Source organism: Oncorhynchus masou, chromosome 9, assembly GCF_036934945.1.
Source record: "Oncorhynchus masou masou isolate Uvic2021 chromosome 9, UVic_Omas_1.1, whole genome shotgun sequence".
NCBI lineage: Eukaryota > Metazoa > Chordata > Actinopteri > Salmoniformes > Salmonidae > Oncorhynchus > Oncorhynchus masou.
Window position 1 is genome coordinate 77,859,118 of NC_088220.1, and position 24,252 is coordinate 77,883,369.

At 43.5% G+C, this 24,252-nt stretch overlaps 1 protein-coding gene across 1 annotated transcript in view; it reads right to left on the reverse strand.

The window, feature by feature from the left end:
* The window catches only part of LOC135546641 (roundabout homolog 2-like), a 651,734-nt gene extending 631,947 nt beyond the window's left edge, over positions 1-19,787 (reverse strand). Inside the window, 1 exon segment of the mRNA XM_064975230.1 lies at positions 19,558-19,787. Within this exon segment, the coding sequence (XP_064831302.1) occupies positions 19,558-19,681 (124 nt within the window). The 5' untranslated portion in view covers positions 19,682-19,787.
* Positions 19,788-24,252: the final 4,465 nt, after the last annotated feature.

A 24,252-nucleotide genomic window follows, 5' to 3' on the forward strand; every position in this document is an offset into this window, starting at 1 on the left:
TCAGTGGGGCATCAGTGGGGCATCAGTGGGGCATCAGTGGGGTATCAGTGGGGTATCTGTGGGGCATCAGTGGGGTATCAGTGGGGTATCTGTGGGGCATCAGTGGGGTATCAGTGGGGTATCTGTGGGGCATCAGTGGGGCATCAGTGGGGTATCTGTGGGGCATCAGTGGGGTATCAGTGGGGTGTCTGTGGGGCATCAGTGGGGCATCAGTGGGGCATCAGTGGGGTGTCTGTGGGGCATCAGTGGGGCATCAGTGGGGCATCAGTGGTGTATCTGTGGGGCATCAGTGGGGCATCAGTGGGGTATCAGTGGGGCATCTGTGGGGCATCAGTGGGGCATCAGTGGGGCATCAGTGGGGTATCTGTGGGGCATCAGTGGGGCATCAGTGGGGTATCAGTGGGGCATCTGTGGGGCATCAGTGGGGCATCAGTGGGGCATCAGTGGAGAAATGGGAGAGCTTGTTAATATTCCTTGCGTAGTAGTTCCGAAGCACCAGCCATTACATATTCAGAGATAGGGAGATATTTTTCAAGGCAGACAAAGCAAGTATGATAAATTGGACAATAAACATTCTAATCCAACATCACAAACGTGCACAGGGGTCTAATGCACCGCTAAATATGAGCTTACAATACCATACATCAGCACAGGAAGAGGCCTTTCACAGGAGAAGGACGACGGAGGCCAAGATTATCACAGTCACGCTCAGGTGTTCATTACACAATCATAGCCTTTGTCTAATTGAAATTCAGCGTAAAATGGCAATGCTTCACTACAAAAACAAGGGGTGCAAAATATCGCTACCAAACTTCTTATTTGCAAACATGGCACAAACCGCATCATTCAGAACAACGTGTGGATATACTACTGGAGTCCATAAGACTCAGCCAGAATGTCTGAGGAGATTCTGAGGAATAGTAAGCACAGCTGATTCTCCCAGCTTCAGATGACTTAGTGTAGAAATAACCCAGTGGATATGTTTAAATATGACTGATAACACAACGGTTATCTTAATCCATCCATCGGAGTAATGAGCGTATGCAGTTCATTCATTATTATGCACTATTAGTGGGTAAATGAAGGTCTCGGGGTTAATTAGCTAGTGTGATAAGGACAGGGTTAATAATGCAGCACTAATACAGGCCAGGCAATAACACATCCCTGAATGTCACCTAAGACTGGACTGATGAACTTCCGCTAGGGAAGTTAACTGAAATCTGACTTAAGATTTCAACGTTTTTGATACCTCTCTGAACTCCGCAGGTTGCTTGAGGTATATGACAATATAGTGTCCTGTGTTGTCTTTCGTGGAGCGATAGGTAATGATGCTTTGTGGTGTAACAGTGATACTCTGTCCCTCTCCTTTCCCCAACCTGGTCTCGAACCAGGGACCTTCTGAACACACCGTCAACTGTCACCCACAAAGCATCATTACCCCCTTATCGTTCCACAAAAAAACGCGACAAGGAAAACAACTACTTCAAGGTCTCAGAGCGAGTGACATCACCATTTGAATGCTATTAGTGCTCTCCACTAACCTGCAAGCCATTTCACATAATTTCACACAGGGCGATGTACAGTTCCCTTCTACACTACCATCCAGTCTGTCTCATCTGCATCCCAGGCCAGGTCTGATGGCACAGGAAGCTGCTGTTGCTCCAAATATAATATTGGACAAGACAGAAACATGGAACATTTAGAGGAGGAGAGAGTCGGCGACCACCGAGCCAGGCATGCCAGCTGTGATAATGATGTATAATTTAATTGAAGCCTGTGCTTCTATCCTCAACAGAACTCAAACTGCTCTTCCCCTGTCAATGCATTATTCAGGATAATGGTGACCCTGAAATAGTAAAAAAGCTTCTTATCTCTTTAAAATTTTATTACAGAGAGCAAAGAGAGAGGGAGGGAGAAAGAGAGGTAGAAAGAGATGGAGATATATAGATAGAGGGGGAGAGGGGAAAGAGAAAGAGAGAGAGAAATATAGAGGGGGAGAAAGAGAGATAAAGAGAGGAAAGAGAGAGATAAAGATAGAGGGGGATAGAGCTGAGAGAGAGATAATGTAGAAGGAGAGAGAGAGAGAGAGAAAGAGAGAAAGAGAGAAAGAGAGAGAGAAAGAGAGAGTGAAAGAGAGAGAGAAAGAGAGGGGAGAGAAAAAGATAGAGGGAAAATGAGGAGAGAGAGATGAAGAGAGAGAGATAAATATAGAGGGGACAGAGAGAGAGATACAGATGGAGGGAAGAGAGGGGAGAGAGAGAGCGATAGAGGAAGAGAGAGATAAAGATAGGGGAGAGAGAGAAAGATAGAGTGAAGAGAGATACAGAGAGGGGGATACAGAGAGATAAAGATAGAGGAGAGACAGAGAGATAAATATAGAGGGAAGAGAGGGGAGAGAAAGATAAAGACAGAGGGGAGAGAGAGATAAATATAGAGTGGAGAGAGAGAGGTAAAGATAGAAGGAAAAGAGAGAGAAAGCTAGAGGAGATAGAGGAGGAGAGAGAAAGCTAGAGGGGAGAGAGGGGAAAGAGCGATAAAGATAGCCGGGAGAAAGAGAGAAAGATAGAGGGGAGAGAGAGAGAAAAAGATAGAAGGAAGAGAAAGAGAAAGCTAGAGGGGATAGAGGGGGGAAAGAGAGATAGAGATAGAGGGAAGAGAGAGATAAAGATAGAGGGAAGAGAGAGAGAGCAAGATAAAGATAGAGGGGAGAGAGAGAGAGATAAAGATAGAGGGGAGAGAGAGAGAGATAAAGATAGAGGGGAGAGAGAAAGCTACAAGGTATAGAGGGGGGACAAAGAGATAAAGATAGAGGGGAGAGAGAGAAAGATAGAGGGAAAAGAGAGATACAGATAGAGGGAAGAGAGAGATAAAGATAGAGGGTAGAGAGAGAGCAAGATAAAGATATAGGGGAGAGAGAGATAAAGATAGAGGGAAGAGAGAGAGAGCAAGATAAAGATAGAGGGGAGAGAGAAAGATAAAGATATAGGGGAGAGAGAGAGAGGTAAAGATAGAGGGAAGAGGGAGAGAAAGATAGAGGGAAGAGAGAGATAAAGTTAGAGGGGAGAGAGAGAGATAAAGATAGAGGGAAGAGAGCGATACAGATAGAGGGGAGAGGGAGAGCAAGTCAGTGAATGATCGGAAAAGAGAGAGTGGTTAAACAGAAAGAGAATGGGAGTAGAGAGCTCACCATGCACCGTAAGTGTTATATCTACTCTTATACTACGTGAAGGTTTTTTGACCCTGACAGCGTCATCATCTTGGCAACAGCAGATCTGTTTGTTTACGTACAAAGCTACCGAGGATTTGTTTTCTTTGCTTTTACGTACCTTCTCTCAAGGCATCTTGGGATGTCTTGGATTGTTATATAAAGGGAAGATTTGGACCAGGGATGAGAAAAAGATTGTTATAGTGTCATTGGTTAACTTGAAAAATAGACAAGTCAACAACGTCACGGCAACGAGAAAGATAATATTCTCCATCACCATCATCATCGTCAACAGCATTACCATCGTCATCAATTCCATAAAATGCAAATGCCAGTATATATGAGGTCACCCCGTACATGGTGTGGTTTTCGGGAGGCGGTGTGTGAGTTGTGTTTCCAATCTCATTATAGTTCACAACAAGCTTGTAGCATGACTAATAGTAGAAAGAAAAATGCCACAAAGCCAAATGCAGAAGAGTATTAAGCACTGCACTCCATCAACTACTAAACAAAAAGAGTTCTGCAAAGATCTAATAGATCTGCAGGACAATAACTTGAAGTCCTTCCTGCAACTCTTTATGGATTATAACAACAAAAGGGTTGATGATCTGTTTACCGACGTAATGGAATCTAAAGACAGTTTGGAATCTATCCAGTCGGAGATGGAGGAGCTAAAGGAGGCGAATGTCATCGGCCAGACTGCATTCAAATAACACTTTTCCAAACAGCACTTGACAAGCACTCTTCCAAAGGAGACTACCACGAAAACCAATCGAGTTTGGACACATCTACTCATTCCAGGCTTTTTCTTATTTTTAAAACTATTAGTAAAGACATCAAAACTATGAAATAACACATATGGAATCATGTAGTAACCAAACAAGTGTTAAACAAATCTAAATCTATTTTATATTTGAGATTCTTCAAAGTAGCCACCTTTTTTTTTGCCTTGATGACAGCTTTCCCACTCTTAGCATTATCTCAACCAGCGTCACAAGGTAGTCACTTGGAATGCATTAAAATTAACAGGTGTGCCTTGTTAAAGTTCATTTGTAGAATTTATGTCACACTATGATCGTCACCTGTCTTTGTGCTTGTCTCCACCCCCTCTAGGTGTCGCCCATCTTCCCCATAATCCCCTGTGTATTTATACCTGTGTTCTCTGTTCGTCAGTTGTCTCATCGTTTTGTTTTGTCAAGCATACCAGGGTTTTTTCCTGTGCTCCTGTCTTTCTCTAGTTCATGTTTTCTAGTTTTCCCTGTTTTGCCCATTCTGCCTGCCCTGACCCTGAGCCTGCCTGCCGTTCTGTAACTTGTTACACCACTCTGGATTACTGACCTCTGCCTGCCCTTGACCTGTCGTTTGTATGCCTCCCTGTTTTTGTAATACACTTGTGTTACTTCGAAACTGTCTGCATCTTGTTCTTCTCCAGAGACTTGACAGTTTGAGCCAATCAGTTGTGTTGTGACAAGGTAGGGGTGGTATACAGAAGATTGCCCTATTTGGTAAAATACCAAGTCCATATTATGGCAAGAAGAGCTCAAATAAGTAAAGAGAAATGACAGTCCATCCATACTTTAAGGCATGAAGGTCAGTCAATACAGAACATTTCAAGAACTTTAAAAGTTTCTTCAAGTGCAGTCGCAAAAACCATCAAGTGCTATGATGAAACTGGCTCTCATGAGGAACACCCAAAGAAAAGAAGACCCAGACTTACCTCTGGTGCCGAGGATAATTTCATTAGATTTACCAGCCTCAGAAATTGGAGCCCAAATATATGCTTCATAGAGTTCAAGTAACAGACACATCTCAACTGTTCAGAGGAGACTGCTTGAATGGGGTTTTCATGGTTGAATTTCTGCAACAAAACCAATACTAAAGAACACCAATAAGAAGAAGAGACTTGCTTGGGCCAAGAAACACGAGCAATGGACATTAGACCAGTGGAAAGTTTTGATTTGTGGTTCCAACCGATGTGTCTTTGTGAGACGCAGAGTAGGTGAACGCATCATCTCTGCATGTGTGGTTCTCACCGTGAAGCATGGATAGGGAGGTGTGATGGTGTGGTGGTGCATTGCTGGTGACACTGGCTGTGATTTATTTTGAATTCAAGGCACACTTAACCAGCATGTCTACAACAGCATTCTGCAGTGATACGCCATCCCATCTGGTTTGCGTTTAGTGGGACTATCATTTGTTTTTCAACAGGACAATGACCTAAAACACACCTCCAGGCTGTGTAAGGGCTATTTGACCAAGGGGAGTGATGGACTGCTGCATCAGATGACCTGACCTCCACAATCACCAAATTGAGGTGGTTTGGGATGAGTTTGATCTGCAGAAATGAAGGAAAGGCATCTAATAAGTACACAGCATATGTGGGGACACCTTCAAGACTGTTGTACAGCATTCCTCATGAAGCTGGTTGAGAGAATGCCAAGAGTGTGCAAAGCTGTCATCAAGGGAAAGGCTGGCTACTTTGAAGAATGTAAAATATAAAATATATTTTGACACTTTTTTGGTTACTACATGATTCCATATGTGTTATTTCATAGTTTTGTTGTCTTCGCTATTATTCTACCATGTAGAAAAGTAACTTTTGTTATGTATATATATTTTTTTGTGATCAATTCATTTAAACATTTATAATTCATCTGTTTTACCAAACCTTTTTAATTTGTGCTCGTTGTGTTTTTGTGGGATTTGGTTTCCATATCAGTCCTTGGGCTTCCAACCACCTGCACCATTTATTGTCATCTGTTTTCATCTGAATTGTTGTCTATCACTTGATTTCTTTAATGCAAATAAATACAACTAATACACGCTTCCGCATGATCTAGGAGAGAGTCGGTAACGGCAGGGGAAAACACCCTCTACGTGCTGGGGATTCACTGAATAATTCAAAGATAAAGTAACAGCAATGGCTGACATTCATAACAGCACTAAACGTAGAGAACAGACGATTATTACAGGGAGCAGAGACTCATTCACTCTGTAATGTAACCTTACTTATATAGCCTGTAATGGTTTTCCAGGCACCAAGGTATGTTTCAGAATGGCCTGCCAGCTACATCAGTTTTATATGACAAGGACAAGTGTGTATGTGTGTGCGTGTGTGCACCCATGTAAAGTCATCGCAGTGCCTGTGCTGTAGCCAAGGAAGAGAAGGCCATGGTGAAAGTGTCTCTGGCAGTAAAATGTACCTGTTCCTATCCATCACAATAAACAGTCATATTCACAGTGTGAAACTCACCCATTAAACACTGTTGTTGTCGGGGGAAAATTCCAAACGCAATTAGATGGCAGCTTCATTAGAGAGAGTGTGACTGGCAATTCAGCTGTACTGTATGACAGTAAGGGACAGACCCGGGAAAGGGGAGCAGAGCCATCCAAAGCTATGGTATTTTATTGAATCACTAATTCCATCTCTCAAGTCTGTCATTTCTCCCGAAAACAAACTGTAGTTTTCTTTCAGTTGAATTAAAGAGAGGTTTATCTCTGCTTTGATTTATTTTTCATTGAAGAAGCCTGGACCCTGACAGCTTTCACACTTGTTAATTAGAATTACTCATCCTTTATTTAACTAAGCAAGTTAGTTAAAGAACAAATTCTTATTTTCAATAACAGCCTAGGAATAGTGGATTAACTGTCTTGTTCAAGGGCAGAGCAACATATTTTTGCCTTGCATGATTAGGGATTTGATCTTGCAACCTTTTGGTTAATAGGCCAACACTCTAACCACTAGGCTACTTGCCACCCAAACTATTGTTACAGGGAGACTCATTCGGTCTGTAATGTAACCTTACTTATACAGCCTGTAATGGTTTTCCAGTCACATTCACTGCACTTTCAGCAGAAATTCTGTCTGAATACAAAAGTGTGGGGAGGGTTAATTCATATTCAAAACTTTCATTTTTCCACTGTGTGGCTGGATAACCTACATGGGTGATAGTATGTGAATGACACCTGACAAGCAAGATTTCTAATCCCTTTCATTCACAGCAAGCAGAGTACAGGCTGATTATGGACAATATGTTTTACTATAGAAGATATTTGTACTAAAAAATATAGAGTTACTGTGGAATATAGAGGTACCGTAGAATATAGAGGCACTATAGAATATATTTGTACTATAGAATATAGAGGTACCGTAGAATATAGAGGCACTATAGAATATATTTGTACTATAGAATATTGAGGTGCTGTAGAATATAGAGGCACTATAGAATATATTTGTACTATAGAATATTGAGGTGCTGTAGAATATAGAGGTACTATATAATATATTTCTGCTATAGAACATAGAGGGACTGTAGAATATAGAAGTTCTGTGGAATATAAATGTACTTTAGAATATAGAGGGACAATAGAATATATGTGTACTATATAATATATTTGTACTATAGAATATAGTTTCAATATAAAATACAGAGGTACTACAGAATACCAATCCAGTAAAGCCAGAGTACATCCTGTCTTGGGGTGTGAAGAGTCTACCTCATACAGAGAAACACACTCAGTCAGTCTAATAACTTATTACCCTTCATAAAACACATCTTTTTAGATGATTCCTCTGAATTACATTAACTCTGGTGGAAAATGGACAAAATAATTGAATTTCCTTATTCCGCCTTGTGGACCTATAGAGTCGAACGCTGTGAGGTACTTAACGCCCAGGGAACAAAACTAAATGAATAAAGAACACCATTTCCCTCGCACGTGTTTGATATCACTTGTCTACCTATTGAATAATGGACCTCCCTGTTCTTGTCATGGCGGCTTGGCCCAATCTGTGATACCAGACACCATATGGGCAGGAAGTTGAGGGAAATTCATAACTCTTCTACACAACCTGCTCCATAAATGTCCTCTTTCTTCTCCCATCCTCACCACAGACAACCAATCACAGGAGAGCTGAGAGAGAGAGAGAGAGAGAGAGAGAGAGAGAGAGAGAGAGAGAGAGCAGTGCATGTTGTACTGTAGTCTGGAGTGGCATAGCGTTATTCCTCCAGGGGTTGCCTCAGCTGGGTTCTCTTTAGTAAGTCATGGGTCGTGGAGCAAAGGCTTCCTCTCTCTCTATTTCTCCACCAGCCCTGGCTGGTCTCATAGACTAGACATAACATAGTCAAAGAAAATCCAGGGCACTCAAATTAGTATACAGTGCAGTGAAAAGGTATTTCTTCAGAAACTTTGCAGTATTTTGTTTTTTGATGTATTCTTCTTCATATTGTTAGCCCATATTACTTTTTGTGTTATTACATACAGCCGGAAATAACTATTGGATATCAGAGCGGCGGTAACTCACCAACACTTCCAGCATTATGACCAGGAGTGCCACTTTCCCGAAGCGGGTCCTTTGTTCGCACCCCTCAGGGCAATTGAACTGATTTCAGACACCGACCCAAAACAACGCCGTTGGAGGAGAGGTCCTCGGAGTGGGCTTCTAGTCCAACTTAGGAGGTGCGCACCCCACCCACCACTTCCGAGCATATAACTTGCTAATGTTCAGTCCCTGGATAATAAAGTTGACGAGCTCAGGGCGAGGGTTTCTTTCCAGAGAGACATCAGGGATTGTAAAATCAGTTGTTTCACGGAAAACATGGCTCTCGGGATATACTGTCTGAGTCTGTCCAACCAGTTGGGGTCTCAGTTCATTGCACAGACAGAAATAAATATCTCTCCGGGAAGAAGAAGTGCGGAGGGTTGTGTTTCATGATTAACGACTCATTGTGTAATTATGATTAACGACTTATTGTGTAATTGTGATAACATGCAAGTCCTTTTGTTCACACAATCTAGAATACCTTACAATGAAATGCCGGCCGTATTATGTCCCAAGATCATTTTCTTCGGTCATAGTCACGGCCGTGTATATCCTCCCTCAAGCCGATACCACGACAGCCCTCAAAGAACTACACTGGACTTAATGCGCACTGGACACCACATATCCTGAGGCAGCTTTCAATGTAGCTGGAAATTTTAACAAAGCAAATCTGTGGAAAAGTCTGCCGAAGTTCTATCAACATATTGAGAGTAGTACTCGCTCTACTAAAACACTGGACCACTGTTTCTCCAACTTAAACGATTCCTACAAGGCCCTCCCATGCCATCCTTTTGTGCAAATCTGACCATAACTCAATTTTGCTCCTCCCTTCCTATAGGCAGAAACTCAAACAGGAAGTAACCACGCTAAGGACTATTCAATGCTGGTCTGACCAATCGGAATCCACGCTTCAAGATTATTTAGAGCACACGGACTGGGATATGTTCTGGGTAGCTTCAGAGAATGATATTGATGAATATACTGATATAGTATATTATCAGGAAGTTCTCAGCCCCCTCTTGTACTCCCTGTTCACCCATGACCGTGTTGCCAAGCACACCTCCAACTCAATCATCAAGGTTGCAGACAGCACAACAGTAGTAGGCCTGATTACCAACAATGATGAGACAGCCTACAGCCAGGAAAATAACCTCTCAATCAACATCAACAAAACAAAGGAGATGATAGTGGACTTCAGGAAACAGCAGAGTGAGCACCCCCCTATCCACATCGACGGGACCACAGTGGAGTAAGTGGAAAGCTTCAGGTTTCTCAGCGTACCTATCACTGAAAAACTGAAATGGTCCACTCACACAGACAGTGTGGTGAAGAAGGTGCCTCTTTAACCTCAGGAGGCTTAAGAAATGTGTCTTGGCACCTAAAACCCTGACAAACTTTTACATATGCACAATTGAGAGCGTCCCGTCGGGCTGTATCGCCGCCTGGTACAGCAACTGCACCGCCCACAACCACATGGCTCTTCAGAGGGTGGTGCGGTCTGCCCAACACATCACCGGGGCAAACTACCTGCACTCCAGGACACCTACAGCACCCAATGTCATAGAAAGGCCAAAAAGATCATCAAGGACAACAACCACCCAAGCCACCACCTGTTCTCCCCACTATCATCCAGAAGGCAGGTAGCAGTTAATCCACTCTTCCTAGGAAAAAAAGAAGGAAAACAACAATTTGTTCTTAACTGACTTGCCTAGTTAAATAAAGATAAAAAATACATGTAAAAAAGGTGAGGTCACTACAGGTGCATCAAAGCTGAGACCGAGAGACTGCAAAACAGCTTCTATCTCAAGGTCAGACTGTTAAATAGCACATAGAGGTTGCTGCCAATTAATATAAACTTGAAATCACTCGCCACTTTAATAAATGGAACACCAGTTACTGTAATGTTTACATATCTTGCATTATTCATCTCATATGTATATCCTGTAATCTATACTATTCTGCTGTATCTTAGTAATGCTGCCCTGACATTCCTCGTCCATGTATTTATATATTCTTAATTCAATTCCTTTACTTAGTTTTGTGCATATTGGGTATATGTTGTGAAATTGTTTGGTATTACTTTTTAGATATTACTGCACTGTTGGAGCCAGGAACACAAGCATTTCGCAACTGTCAGCGATTAGGTGAATGGATAAGCAGAGTCAGGCTCAGGACACAGGTATGAGTAATCCTCTGAATTTACTCAAAATGTAAGCAATGTTCCAACAAGGAAAATACAAATATCCATAGCACAAATAACGAACCCACATGACAATGACACTCACTCACAAAACAGAAAGGGAAGCCAGAGGGTTAAATAAGGAACATTGATTATGGAATGGAAACCAGGTGTGTATAATGAAGACAAAACAAAATGAAAATGAAACATGGATCGGTGGTGACTAGAAAGCCAGTGACGTCAACCGCCGCCCGAACAAGGAGAGGGACCAACTTCGGCAGAAGTCGTGACAGCAACACCCAAAATAACATCTGCTAAACATGTGAATGTGACCAATAAAATAAAATTGTATTTTGTTTTATTTGCAGCAAGATAATGATGTAAAACACACAATCAAATGAAAATGGTTAAACATGAAAATGGTTAAACATGAAAACGGTTAAAAATGGTTAAAGAGCATCAAATTTGTAGTTTTGAAATGGCCTAGTCAAAGTCTGGACCTAATCCTGATTGAGAAGTGGTGGTAGAACTTAAAATGAACAGTTCATGCTTGAAAACCCACAAATGTCACTGAGTTAAAGCAGTTCTGCACGCAAGAGTAGGATAAAAGGGGGCAATTACTTTTTCACAGAGGGGAATTGGGTGCCTAACTTTGCCTAACTTTGTTAATTTAATAAATAAAATAAATATATGAACTCAGGTTCTGTTTATCTAATATTACGTTTTGGTTGAAGATCTGACAACATTCAGCATGAAAAATATGCAAAAATGTTGAATCAGAAAGGGGGCAAATACTTTTTCACAGCAATGTATGTTACTATTGGTATGGTTCCATAAGACAGAAGGTTACTTAAGGCAACATCTAAAGGAGGGAGGTTGGTCTGGGTGGATGGGTTGGTGTATGTTACTATTGGTATGGTTCCATAAGACAGAAGGTTACTTAAGGCAACATCTAAAGGAGGGAGGTTGGTCTGGGTGGATGGATTGGTGTATGTTACTATTGGTATGGTTCCATAAGACAGAAGGTTACTTAAGGCAACATCTAAAGGAGGGAGGTTGGTCTGGGTGGATGGGTTGGTGTATGTTACTATTGGTATGGTTCCATAAGACAGAAGGTTACTTAAGGCAACATCTAAAGGAGAGAGGTTGGTCTGGGTGGATGGGTTGGTGTATGTTACTATTGGTATGGTTCCATAAGACAGAAGGTTACTTAAGGCAACGTCTAAAGGAGGGAGGTTGGTCTGGGTGGATGGGTTGGTGTATGTTACTATTGGTATGGTTCCATAAGACAGAAGGTTACTTAAGGCAACATCTAAAGGAGGGAGGTTGGTCTGGGTGGATGGGTTGGTGTATGTTACTATTGGTATGGTTCCATAAGACAGAAGGTTACTTAAGGCAACATCTAAAGGAGGGTGGTTGGTCTGGGTGGATGGGTTGGTGTATGTTACTATTGGTATGGTTCCATAAGACAGAAGGTTACTTAAGGCAACATCTAAAGGAGGGAGGTTGGTCTGGGTGGATGGGTTGGTGTATGTTACTATTGGTATGGTTCCATAAGACAGAAGGTTACTTAAGGCAACATCTAAAGGAGGGAGGTTGGTCTGGGTGGATGGGTTGGTGTATGTTACTATTGGTATGGTTCCATAAGACAGAAGGTTACTTAAGGCAACATCTAAAGGAGGGAGGTTGGTCTGGGTGGATGGATTGGTGTATGTTACTATTGGTATGGTTCCATAAGACAGAAGGTTACTTAAGGCAACATCTAAAGGAGGGAGGTTGGTCTGGGTGGATGGATTGGTGTATGTTACTATTGGTATGGTTCCATAAGACAGAAGGTTACTTAAGGCAACATCTAAAGGAGGGAGGTTGGTCTGGGTGGATGGATTGGTGTATGTTACTATTGGTATGGTTCCATAAGACAGAAGGTTACTTAAGGCAGCATCTAAAGGAGGGAGGTTGGTCTGGGTGGATGGGTTGGTGTATGTTACTATTGGTATGGTTCCATAAGACAGAAGGTTACTTAAGGCAACATCTAAAGGAGGGAGGTTGGTCTGGGTGGATGGGTTGGTGTATGTTACTATTGGTATGGTTCCATAAGACAGAAGGTTACTTAAGGCAACATCTAAAGGAGGGAGGTTGGTCTGGGTGGATGGGTTGGTGTATGTTACTATTGGTATGGTTCCATAAGACAGAAGGTTACTTAAGGCAACATCTAAAGGAGGGAGGTTGGTCTGGGTGGATGGATTGGTGTATGTTACTATTGGTATGGTTCCATAAGACAGAAGGTTACTTAAGGCAACGTCTAAAGGAGGGAGGTTGGTCTGGGTGGATGGATTGGTGTATGTTACTATTGGTATGGTTCCATAAGACAGAAGGTTACTTAAGGCAACATCTAAAGGAGGGAGGTTGGTCTGGGTGGATGGATTGGTGTATGTTACTATTGGTATGGTTTCATAAGACAGAAGGTTACTTAAGGCAACATCTAAAGGAGGGAGGTTGGTCTGGGTGGATGGGTTGGTGTATGTTACTATTGGTATGGTTCCATAAGACAGAAGGTTACTTAAGGCAACATCTAAAGGAGGGAGGTTGGTCTGGGTGGATGGATTGGTGTATGTTACTATTGGTATGGTTCCATAAGACAGAAGGTTACTTAGGGCAACATCTAAAGGAGGGTGGTTGGTCTGGGTGGATGGGTTGGTGTATGTTACTATTGGTATGGTTCCATAAGACAGAAGGTTACTTAAGGCAACATCTAAAGGAGGGTGGTTGGTCTGGGTGGATGGGTTGGTGTATAATATGAATGTCTAGCAATCTCATCATGGACAACTTTAGCATTTAAGCTAATTTGCAGGTACTTACCACTTTTTTACTACTTACCATGTTAGCTAACCCTTTCCTTAACCATAACCTTAATCCTTTATTAACCTAACTTCTAACTTTCACCCTAACCTTTACCTTAACTTAACCCTAACCTTAACCCCTAACTCTAACCCCTAGCCTGACTAACATTAGCCACATAGCTAAGGTTAGTATTAGCCACCTAGCTAACGTTAACCACAACAAATTGCAATTCATAACATATCAAGCATATTGCAAATTCATAGCAAATTGTACAAACTGCAATTTGTAGCATATCATATGAATTGTAATCATAACATATCATAGGAATTGTAATTTGCAACATCATAATAATTGTAATTTCTAGCATATCATATGAAATGGATGATGGACATCTACAAATTAATACCACACCAAGCGTAACATATCATACTAATTTGACTGGCTCTGATTTTTATGTTGAGTCCAGGTTGACCAGCCAGCCAGGTAGCGGTTTTGGCTGCTTCTCATTACCATTCACTGTACTTTGGTGGAGTCGTAATATCCTCAATTGTTTTTCCTTCAGTCTCTACAGGCTCACTTCAATCTCTGACTTCCTCTGTAGGGTTCTACATTTGGGGTTAGTTATGGAGGCTGTCTCAGCAGGATGGGGGAAGAGTGAGAGCAGTAATTTGTTGGGTTCTTGTCTGTGGTGCAGATCATGCATACTGACTTCCCTGAGAATGATGAGGAAGATCTGAATACCATGCAGGGCCTAATGGAGGGGGTTGGGATGAGGAGGATCTGAATACCATGCAGGGCCTAATGGAGGGGGTTGGGATGAGGAAGATCTGAATACCATGCAGGGCCTAATGGAGGGGGTTGGGATGAGGAGGATGTGAATACCATGCAGGGCCTAATGGAGGGGGTTGGGATGAGGAGGATGTGAATACCATGCAGGGCCTAATGGAGGGGGTTGGGATGAGGAGGATGTGAATACCATGCAGGGCCTAATGGAGGGGGTTGGGATGAGGAGGATGTGAATACCATGCAGGGCCTAATGGAGGGGGTTGGGATGAGGAGGATGTGAATACCATGCAGGGCCTAATGGAGGGGGATGGGATGAGGAGGATGTGAATACCATGCAGAGCCTTATGGAGGGGGATGCAGTCTGTCCCGAGGAGGCAGGACATTGAGTGGGTGACACCTCCGTAATTTGTCATCCACACTACATCTTCACCAAGCTGATATAAATGGGCTTAGGACAACACTAGTCCAGGGGTACTCTTACCCTATGAGGTCTAGATCCTGCTGGATTTCTGTTCTACCTGATAATGAATTGCACCCATCTGGTGTCCCAGGCCTAAATCAGTCCCTGATTAGAAGAGAACAATGAGAAGAAGCACTGGAACTGGCTTCGAGGTCCAGCGTTGAGTTTGAGGGCTCTAGTCTATGTCAAGGGGACTCTATAATCACGAGCTTAATGGATTACAAGACCGTTGAGTAAGTCTACAGTGTTTAGTCATGTTGTCACATGGGCCGTGTGATGCCGTGTTCAGTGATTCTATATACATATTGGGTTGTTCTATAGGAATTGCATGCTGAGTTAATGATGTGTCCTCTAGCAATGCATTTTATTGACATTGCTTCGAAGTGTGTTCTGCTGTAATAGTTGAAATGGATTGAACTTGCTCTGAAAAGCTGTGAGCTAAAGTGGTACAGTCTCCAAATGCACTAATTTAGAGGTAATAAGAGGTGATCATAATAAAGTCCATCAAAGACCAGCTGTTGAGAGACATCCAATGACATTGGACTGACATACTAACTAAATCAACACTTTAACAAATCGATCATTAGTCACTTTAAACAACGCCACTTTATCTTACATTACTCATATCATATGTATATTCTGTATTTTATACCATCTAGTTGCACCTTGCCTAAGTCGCTCGGCCATCTCTCATCCATATATTTATATATACATATTCTCATTCACCCATTTTAGATTTGGATGTATTAGGAAGTTGTTGGGGAATTGTTAGATTACATGTTAGATATTACTGCAGTGTCGGAACCAGAAGCACAAGCATTTCGCTACACTCGCATTAACATCTGCTAACCATGTGCATGTGACCAATAACATTTGATTTGATTTGATTGGAATTGGAATTGGCTGAAGTTGTACCAACTCCAATTGCAGCATATCTAGAAACATTTGATCCATTCCACACTGATCTCATCACATTCATGGATAAAATTACTATTTTCAAATGGGATATACTATTTTCGAATGGGATATACTATTGTCGAATGGGATATACTATTGTCGAATGGGATATACTATTGTCGAATGGGATATTCTATTGTCGAATGGGATATACTATTGTCGAATGGGATATACTATTGTCGAATGGGATATACTATTGTCGAATGGGATATTCTATTGTCGAATGGGATATACTATTGTCGAATGGGATATACTATTGTCGAATGGGATATACTATTGTCGAATGGGATATACTATTGTCGAATGGGATATACTATTGTCGAATGGGATATACTATTGTCGAATGGGATATACTATTGTCGAATGGGATATACTTTTGTCGAATGGGATATACTATTGTCGAATGGGATATACTATTGTCGAATGGGATATACTATTGTCGAATGGGATATACTATTGTCGAATGGGATAGGGGGCTGTTACTCGGTATGCATGGCCGTGCGTCTGCAGAGCTTGTGCTTGGCTATGGGATGATTGGTCCATCTAGCACATAGCACACAGCCAGGAGATAAATGGCCTTATTACACTAGGGGAGGTCACCGGCCTCCATTTCACCAGGGGACAAAGATAGCTGGGATTTCACACTGGGTCTACTTTCCCACCAGAGTTACAGATTACAATTCAGACACAGGAGATATTCTGCCTCAACCCTTTTATAGATTACAATTCAGACACAGGAGATATTCTGCCTCAACCCTTTTACAGATTACAATTCAGACACTGGATATATTCTGCCTCAACCCTTTTATAGATTACAATTCAGACACAGGAGATATTCTGCCTCAACCCTTTTACAGATTACAATTCAGACACTGGATATATTCTGCCTCAACCCTTTTACAGATTACAATTCAGACACTGGATATATTCTGCCTCAACCCTTTTACAGATTACAATTCAGACACTGGATATATTCTGCCTCAACCCTTTTACAGATTACAATTCAGACACAGGAGATATTCTGCCTCAACCCTTTTACAGATTACAATTCAGACACTGGATATATTCTGCCTCAACTCTTTTACAGATTACAATTCAGACACAGGAGATATTCTGCCTCAACCCTTTTACAGATTACAATTCAGACACTGGATATATTCTGCCTCAACCCTTTTACAGATTACAATTCAGACACAGGAGATATTCTGCCTCAACCCTTTTACAGATTACAATTCAGACACTGGATATATTCTGCCTCAACCCTTTTACAGATTACAATTCAGACACAGGAGATATTCTGCCTCAACCCTTTTACAGATTACAATTCAGACACTGGATATATTCTGCCTCAACCCTTTTACAGATTACAATTCAGACACAGGAGATATTCTGCCTCAACCCTTTTACAGATTACAATTCAGACACAGGAGATATTCTGCCTCAACCCTTTTACAGATTACAATTCAGACACAGGAGATATTCTGCCTCAACCCTTTTACAGATTACAATTCAGACACAGGAGATATTCTGCCTCAACCCTTTTACAGATTACAATTCAGACACTGGAGATATTCTGCCTCAACCATGGGGTTTCCCCATTCTTTTTTTCTCCTTTGACCCTGACGATGTTCACAATTTAATGAGGATTGGTATGTGTACTTGTTCTTATAAAATGAATATCTTAATCTCAAAATCCACATATTCCTGCCTGCTTCTTTATTAGTAGTAAAACCACTGTGGTATACCGGATGTTGCAACATACAGACACCAAATTGGAATTGCTGGGAGCTCGTGCAGAGGCAGAATAGTGAGGAGATTGTCTGTCTAAAAACCCATCCTTCATGTAAAGGATGTTTTAAAGGTGCGTGAAATGAGAGTCTGGTAGGGGAGAAAATAGTCACTTTAGAAGGAGCTGCTCATCCATCGCTCAGTGTGAGCACACGCCGCACAATCTGAGAGCTTGGTCAATGTTATTAAAGTCAGGAATCCTATGCATTAATGATCTCCTATGGATGGGAGGAGTGTGTACACAACAGGGAGCAGGAGCGACAGCAGAGAGAGGCGAGTCGAGGAATTAGTGAGAGACAGGAGAGAGAGAGAGGGTGAGAGAATGAGAGAAAGAACGATGGAGCCGTGGCGGGCTGGCGAGCAGGAGAGGAGGAATCATTAAATGGATGGTGGTGGTGGTGAGGAGTGAGGCTGGCTCTTTGAAGACAGGCGCACGCCGCTAAGCAGGAGCCCTGAGAGCTAACAACGCTGATGGGCTGCAGGGAGCGTCTCCCAGCCTTCTCACGGATGGATCGGAGCAGCATCACAAAGATTAGAGGTTCCCTTAATCCGACAAAGGGGATTAAACGCTGACAGAGGACAAGAGGAGGGAGAGGAAGGCTCCTGTGGTAGATGAATTATTAACACCTCTCCTCAGACTAGTGATCTGGGTCTTTAACCCAAAATCACAGACCGATGCTCCAGACACATGCTGGGGTTTCAGATGAGCCTTATCTGTCATCACACAACCCCCTGGACTTTGAGAGAGGGATCGAAGATACACCCTACCTCCTTCTCTCCCATCCCTCCCTTAGTTTGGCTTAAACACTTTCGTACTGTACATCCTGATAGTGTCCCATCTGGAAATGCACACCCTGCGAAACTTAACACACACTGGCAGACCACAGTCTGCACACACACACACGCATGTGGGCACACACACACACACACACACACACACACACACACACACACACACACACACACACACACACACACACACGCACATGCACACCCTGTGAAACTTAACACACACTGGCAGACCACAGTCTGCACACACACACACGCATGTGGGCACACACACACACACACACACACACACACACACACACACACACACACACACACACACACACACACACACACACACACACACGCACATGCACACCCTGTGAAACTTAACACACACTGGCAGACCACAGTCTGCACACACACACACGCACGTGGGCACACACACACACACACGCATGTGGGCACACACACACACACACACACACACACACACACACACACACACACACACGCACATGCACACGCTGGCAGACCACAGTCTGCACTCTAACACACACACACACACACACACACACACACACACACACACACACACACACACACACACACACACACACACACACACACACACACACACACACACACACACGCACATGCACACGCTGGCAGACCACAGTCTGCACTCTAACACATACACACAGCCCCATATCAGCACAAAAAGTTGTTTAAAGGGATATATCTGACATGGCACGATACCTACTCCAGATGTAAGCCAGATCATCAATTAAGTGTTTAATATTTTCAAGTCAACTTCCTCTGAATGAGACCTCAATAGCCAGTGTGATTCAAGACTCATCTCCAGGGACACAACAATAAAACCCCAAAAAATAAACCCAAAAGTGCAGGGAGATAATTCAAGCCAAATTTAAAAGCTTGGAGGATCAAATCAAATGTTAAATTAAGGAATAATACATTTAAAAAGCACAATGAATTAGCAAAAAGACCTCTTGATACCACTCAAATGTGTTCTCTGTCTTATGGCAAGGGCAACATGGGATAGTAGTGAAGGAAAATGGCATCCATGCTTTCACCACTGTCCCACCCAAGATGATCTCACATTGGCGCCCATTGACCTCTCAATCAGCTCAATGAACACAGAGTGACTGATGAACCAAAGACCTCAAACCCAGACCACCGAGCCAAAGCGTCAAACATCCCAGTGTGTCAAACATCCCATCATCACTTACCCCCCTTGCTCCATCTGCCTTTAGTCCTTGCCTGGTGGCTGAGCTCAGGACCGCCAAACAGCACCAAGAGAAACAAAACAAGTTCAAAAATTGAGAAAAATCCAAACTTTGCCATGGAAAACATGTCCAAGAGTTTCTCTTCGACCAAGTCCACTTTCACATGGCTGTGTTTCCTTCTGGTGCGACGCGGTTGTGGAGCATGGTAACCCACGCGCGGGCTGTCATCAGTCAGGCAGGTATCAGCAGTGGGTCTCTGGCTCTGCCATGCTGCTAGAGGCTGCTGAGGGCTGGGTGATAGGTGCTCTTCACTGGTCCTGGGGCTCTGGGCTGAGCCACATGTCTCCCCTCCTGGACGCCCCTGGCTCACCAGAGCGCACGGAGCCAGACGGAACACACGCTACACCACGGCTCAGCTCAGCACCGTGCTTCACTGCTCTGCTCACACTAACACTCTCTCTCACTGTTGCCACCGCTGTCGAATCCGACGCTGCCTCTGCTGCTGCTGCCTCTACTGCCTCTGCTGATGCTGCCTCTGCTGCTGCTGCCTCTGCTGCTGCTGCCTCTGCTGCTGCTGCTTCTGCTGCTGAATGACTTCCTGCCCTCCTCACTCTGGGTTGCTGAGGGAATACGTCTCTCAGCACTCTGGCTCTGAACCCCACACAGCACAGCCGAGTAGAGGAGAAGAGGGAATGCAACCCACAGTCTGCCCTCTGGAGAGGAGTTTACAGGGTGGGTGTCTGCTAGTTAGAAATAACACACAAACAAGCAGGCAAGAGGAGTGAGGGGAGCCTGGGGGAGAGGAACGAGAGGAGAGGAGAGAGAGGAGGTCATCTCTGTGACTCCCTGATCCTAATAGCCACGGCAGCCATACAGCTGCTCTTTAAAGAGCAATAAGGTTTTCACATGGAGCTGCTCGCATCTCACATTTGCCTGGCCAAGGTGAGCTGGAACAGGCTTTACTGGCGGAGTAAAATGAGGAGGAGGAGGAGAAGGAGGAAGAGGAGAGGGATGGGGATGAGAAAAGATATGGTGGAAGTGCCTTTACATGGTCCCATCTCTCTCTCTCTGTCTCTCTCGCTCTCTCTCTCTCTGTCTCTCTCGCTCTCCCTCTCCCTCTCTCTCTCTCTCTCTCTCTCGCTCTCTCTCTCTCTCTCTCTCTCTCTCTCTCTCTCTCTCTCTCTATGCTCTCTCTCTCTCTCTCTCTCTCTCTCTCTCTCTCTCTCTCTCTCTCTCTCTCTATGTCTGTCTCTCTGTCTCTCTCTCTCTCTCTGCCTGTCTCTCTGTCTCTGTCTCTGTCTCTCTCTCTGTCTCTCTCTCTGTCTCTCTCTCGCTCTCTCTCGCTCTCTCTCTCTCTCTCTCTCTCTCTCTCCCTCTCCCTCTCTCTCTCTTGTGCATTGCATGAGTTTCTCATGTTAATCACCAGTAGAAGAGTGTGGGTGACAGCCCCATGGGCTTTTAGCTGTGTCACTTCTCCCCTGCTGCCTGCCCACAGTAATGGTCAGAAAGCTACTGTGACTGGAGAAATGTCTTGAAATTTGCCAGTGTGGTGATTGCTAGTTAGGACAACTTCATTGGTCCCTTCTACCATTTATGGTGTCATAGAGTAACATGAATCATAAATACAGTTACATAATTGTTAAAAAACCGTCATTTTAATAGTGTGATGTTTCATTTTTACTTTAAACACAATTAACACAAAAAGCCAATTTGAAATGGAAAATATCAGTCCTGGACTTAAGATCAGGCGTTCCAAATTCACTCCTGGGTTTTTTGTTTTTGTTTTTTTGCCCTAGCACTAAACAGCTGGTTCAAATATCCAAATATCTGAATCAAATATCATTCTAGCTTTGATTATTTTAGTCAGCAGTGTAGGGGGGCCCAAGGCCAAGTTTGGGAAATCCTGCTTTAGATAATAATGTCTATGATATGGCCTTGCCTTTACAATTACAATAAATAGTGTTTGCAAATTAATTTATTGCAGCTGACAACTGTTTATCACAATAGTCAGTCAGACTTTCCTAACAAAGCTGCAAGGTCGTAACAAACCAAGTTCATAAAGCATGTACTTCAGGAGGGGGAAGCATGAGTAGTCTGTCTCGAACACACACCCTGGCTTTAATGTCCTCATTATAGCTTCTGAAGGAATCCATGATTAAGTGCATAATTTTTTATACACAGTGCAAATTAATATCCTGAATCCACACATAATATTCAGACTCTGCCTCCCATCCCCCTCCTCCTTCTCCTTCTCCCCCTCCCCTCTACCTCCCCCTCCTCCTTCTACCCCATCCCCCTCCTCCTTCTCCTTCTCCCCCTCCCCTCTACCTTCCCCTCCTCCTTCTACCCTATCCCCTCCTCTTCCTTCTCTCACCCGCCCCCCTGCCCCCCGTCCTCTTCTTACTCCCTCTTCCCCTCTTCCCCTACTCCCCCTACTCCCCCTCTGCCCCTACTCCCCCTACTCCCCCTCTCCCCCTACTCCCACTACTCCCCCTCTCCCCCTACTCCCCCTACTCCCCCTTCTGCTCCTAGTCTCCCCTCTGCCCCTACTCCCCCTACTCCCCCTCTCCCCCTACTCCCACTACTCCCCCTCTCCCCCTACTCCCCCTACTCCCCCTTCTGCTCCTAGTCTCCCCTCTGCCCCTACTCCCCCTACTTCCCCTACTCCTCCCTCTCCCCCTACTCCCCCGTCTCCCCACCCTCCCTTGATAATCCCTGCAGTACTCCCTAGTCTCTATATGAAGATCCCTGTTGATAATCCTGCAGTACTCCCTAGTCTCTATATGAAGATCCCCGTTGATAATCCCTGCAGTACTCCCTAGTCTCTATATGAAGATCCCCGTTGATAATCCCTACAGTACTCCCTAGTCTCTATATGAAGATCCCCGTTGATAATCCCTGCAGTACTCCCTAGTCTCTATATGAAGATCCCTGTTGATAATCCCTGCAGTACTCCCTAGTCTCTATATGAAGATCCCCGTTGATAATCCCTGCAGTACTTCCTAGTCTCTATATGAAGAACCCTGTTGATTATCCCTGCAGTACTCCCTAGTCTCTATATGAAGATCCCCGTTGATAATCCCTGCCGTACTCCCTAGTCTCTATATGAAGATCCCTGTTGATAATCCCTGCAGTACTCCCTAGTCTCTATATGAAGATCCCCGTTGATAATCCCTGCCGTACTCCCTAGTCTCTATATGAAGATCCCAGTTGATTATCCCTGCAGTTCTCCCAAGTCTCTATATGAAGATCCCTGTAAGAGTTGTGTTTCATCAGTAGCATATAGCTTGTCTAATAAGGGATTACTAGTAGATTACACTCTAACTGTATGCATGGAGAGTCAAGAGTGCTGGAGGAGAACTAAGCAGAGCAGCAGATCTGGGAAGTGCTTGGCCTTGGGATCCAGTTTGAGTAGCCTTTCCCTGGCTGGCTGCTGTTGCCACCATAGAGATCCTAATGTATTATTTATTTTGTTATTTTAATTGTATTTATTATTATTATTATAATTCATAATTCTATGGTTGCCACTGACTCAGAGCCTTGGATGAAGGTGTAGTACATTGTCAAGTTGTATAAATGACTGGAGACGTTACAGGGGGTTTTAATACCATGAAAAAGCATGGGGACGAAGCCCAAAACAAACACGTATACAAAAACACAGGGATGTAACCCAAACAAAAGAGCAAGGTAAAACCTATAATAAATACACGGGATGAAACCCGTAATAACAATACACAGGACGAGACCCATAATAACAATATACAGGATGAGACTCGTAATAACGATACACAGGACGAGACCCGTAATAACAATACACAGGACGAGACCCGTAATTACAATACACAGGACGAGACCCGTAATAACAATACACAGGACGAGACCCATAATTACAATACACAGGACGAGACCCGTAATAACAATACACAGGATGAGACCTGTAATAACAAGTGCACAACAATACACAGGACGAGACCCGTAACAACAATACACAGGACGAGACCCGTAATAACAATACACAGGACGAGACCCATAATTACAATACACAGGACGAGACCTGTAATAACAAGTGCACAACAATACACAGGACGAGACCCGTAACAACAATACACAGGACGAGACCCGTAATAACAATACACAGGACGAGACCCGTAATAACAATACACAGGACGAGACCCGTAATAACAATACACAGGATGAGACCCGTAATAATAAGTGCACAACAATTCACAGGACGAGACCCGTAACAACAATACACAGGACGAGACCCGTAATAACAATACACAGGACGAGACCCGTAATAACAATACACAGGACGAGACCCGTAATTACAATACACAGGACGAGACCCGTAATTACAATACACAGGACGAGACCCGTAATAACAACACACAGGACGAGACCCGTAATTACAATACACAGGACGAGACCCGTAATTACAATACACTGGACGAGATCTGTAATAACAATACACAGGACGAGACCCGTAATAACAATACACAGGACGAGACCCGTAATTACAATACACTGGACGAGACCCGTAATAACAATACACTGGACGAGATCTGTAATAACAACACACAGGACGAGACCCGTAATAACAATACACAGGACGAGACCCGTAATTACAATACACTGGACGAGATCTGTAATAACAATACACAGGACGAGACCCGTAATTACAATACACAGGACGAGACC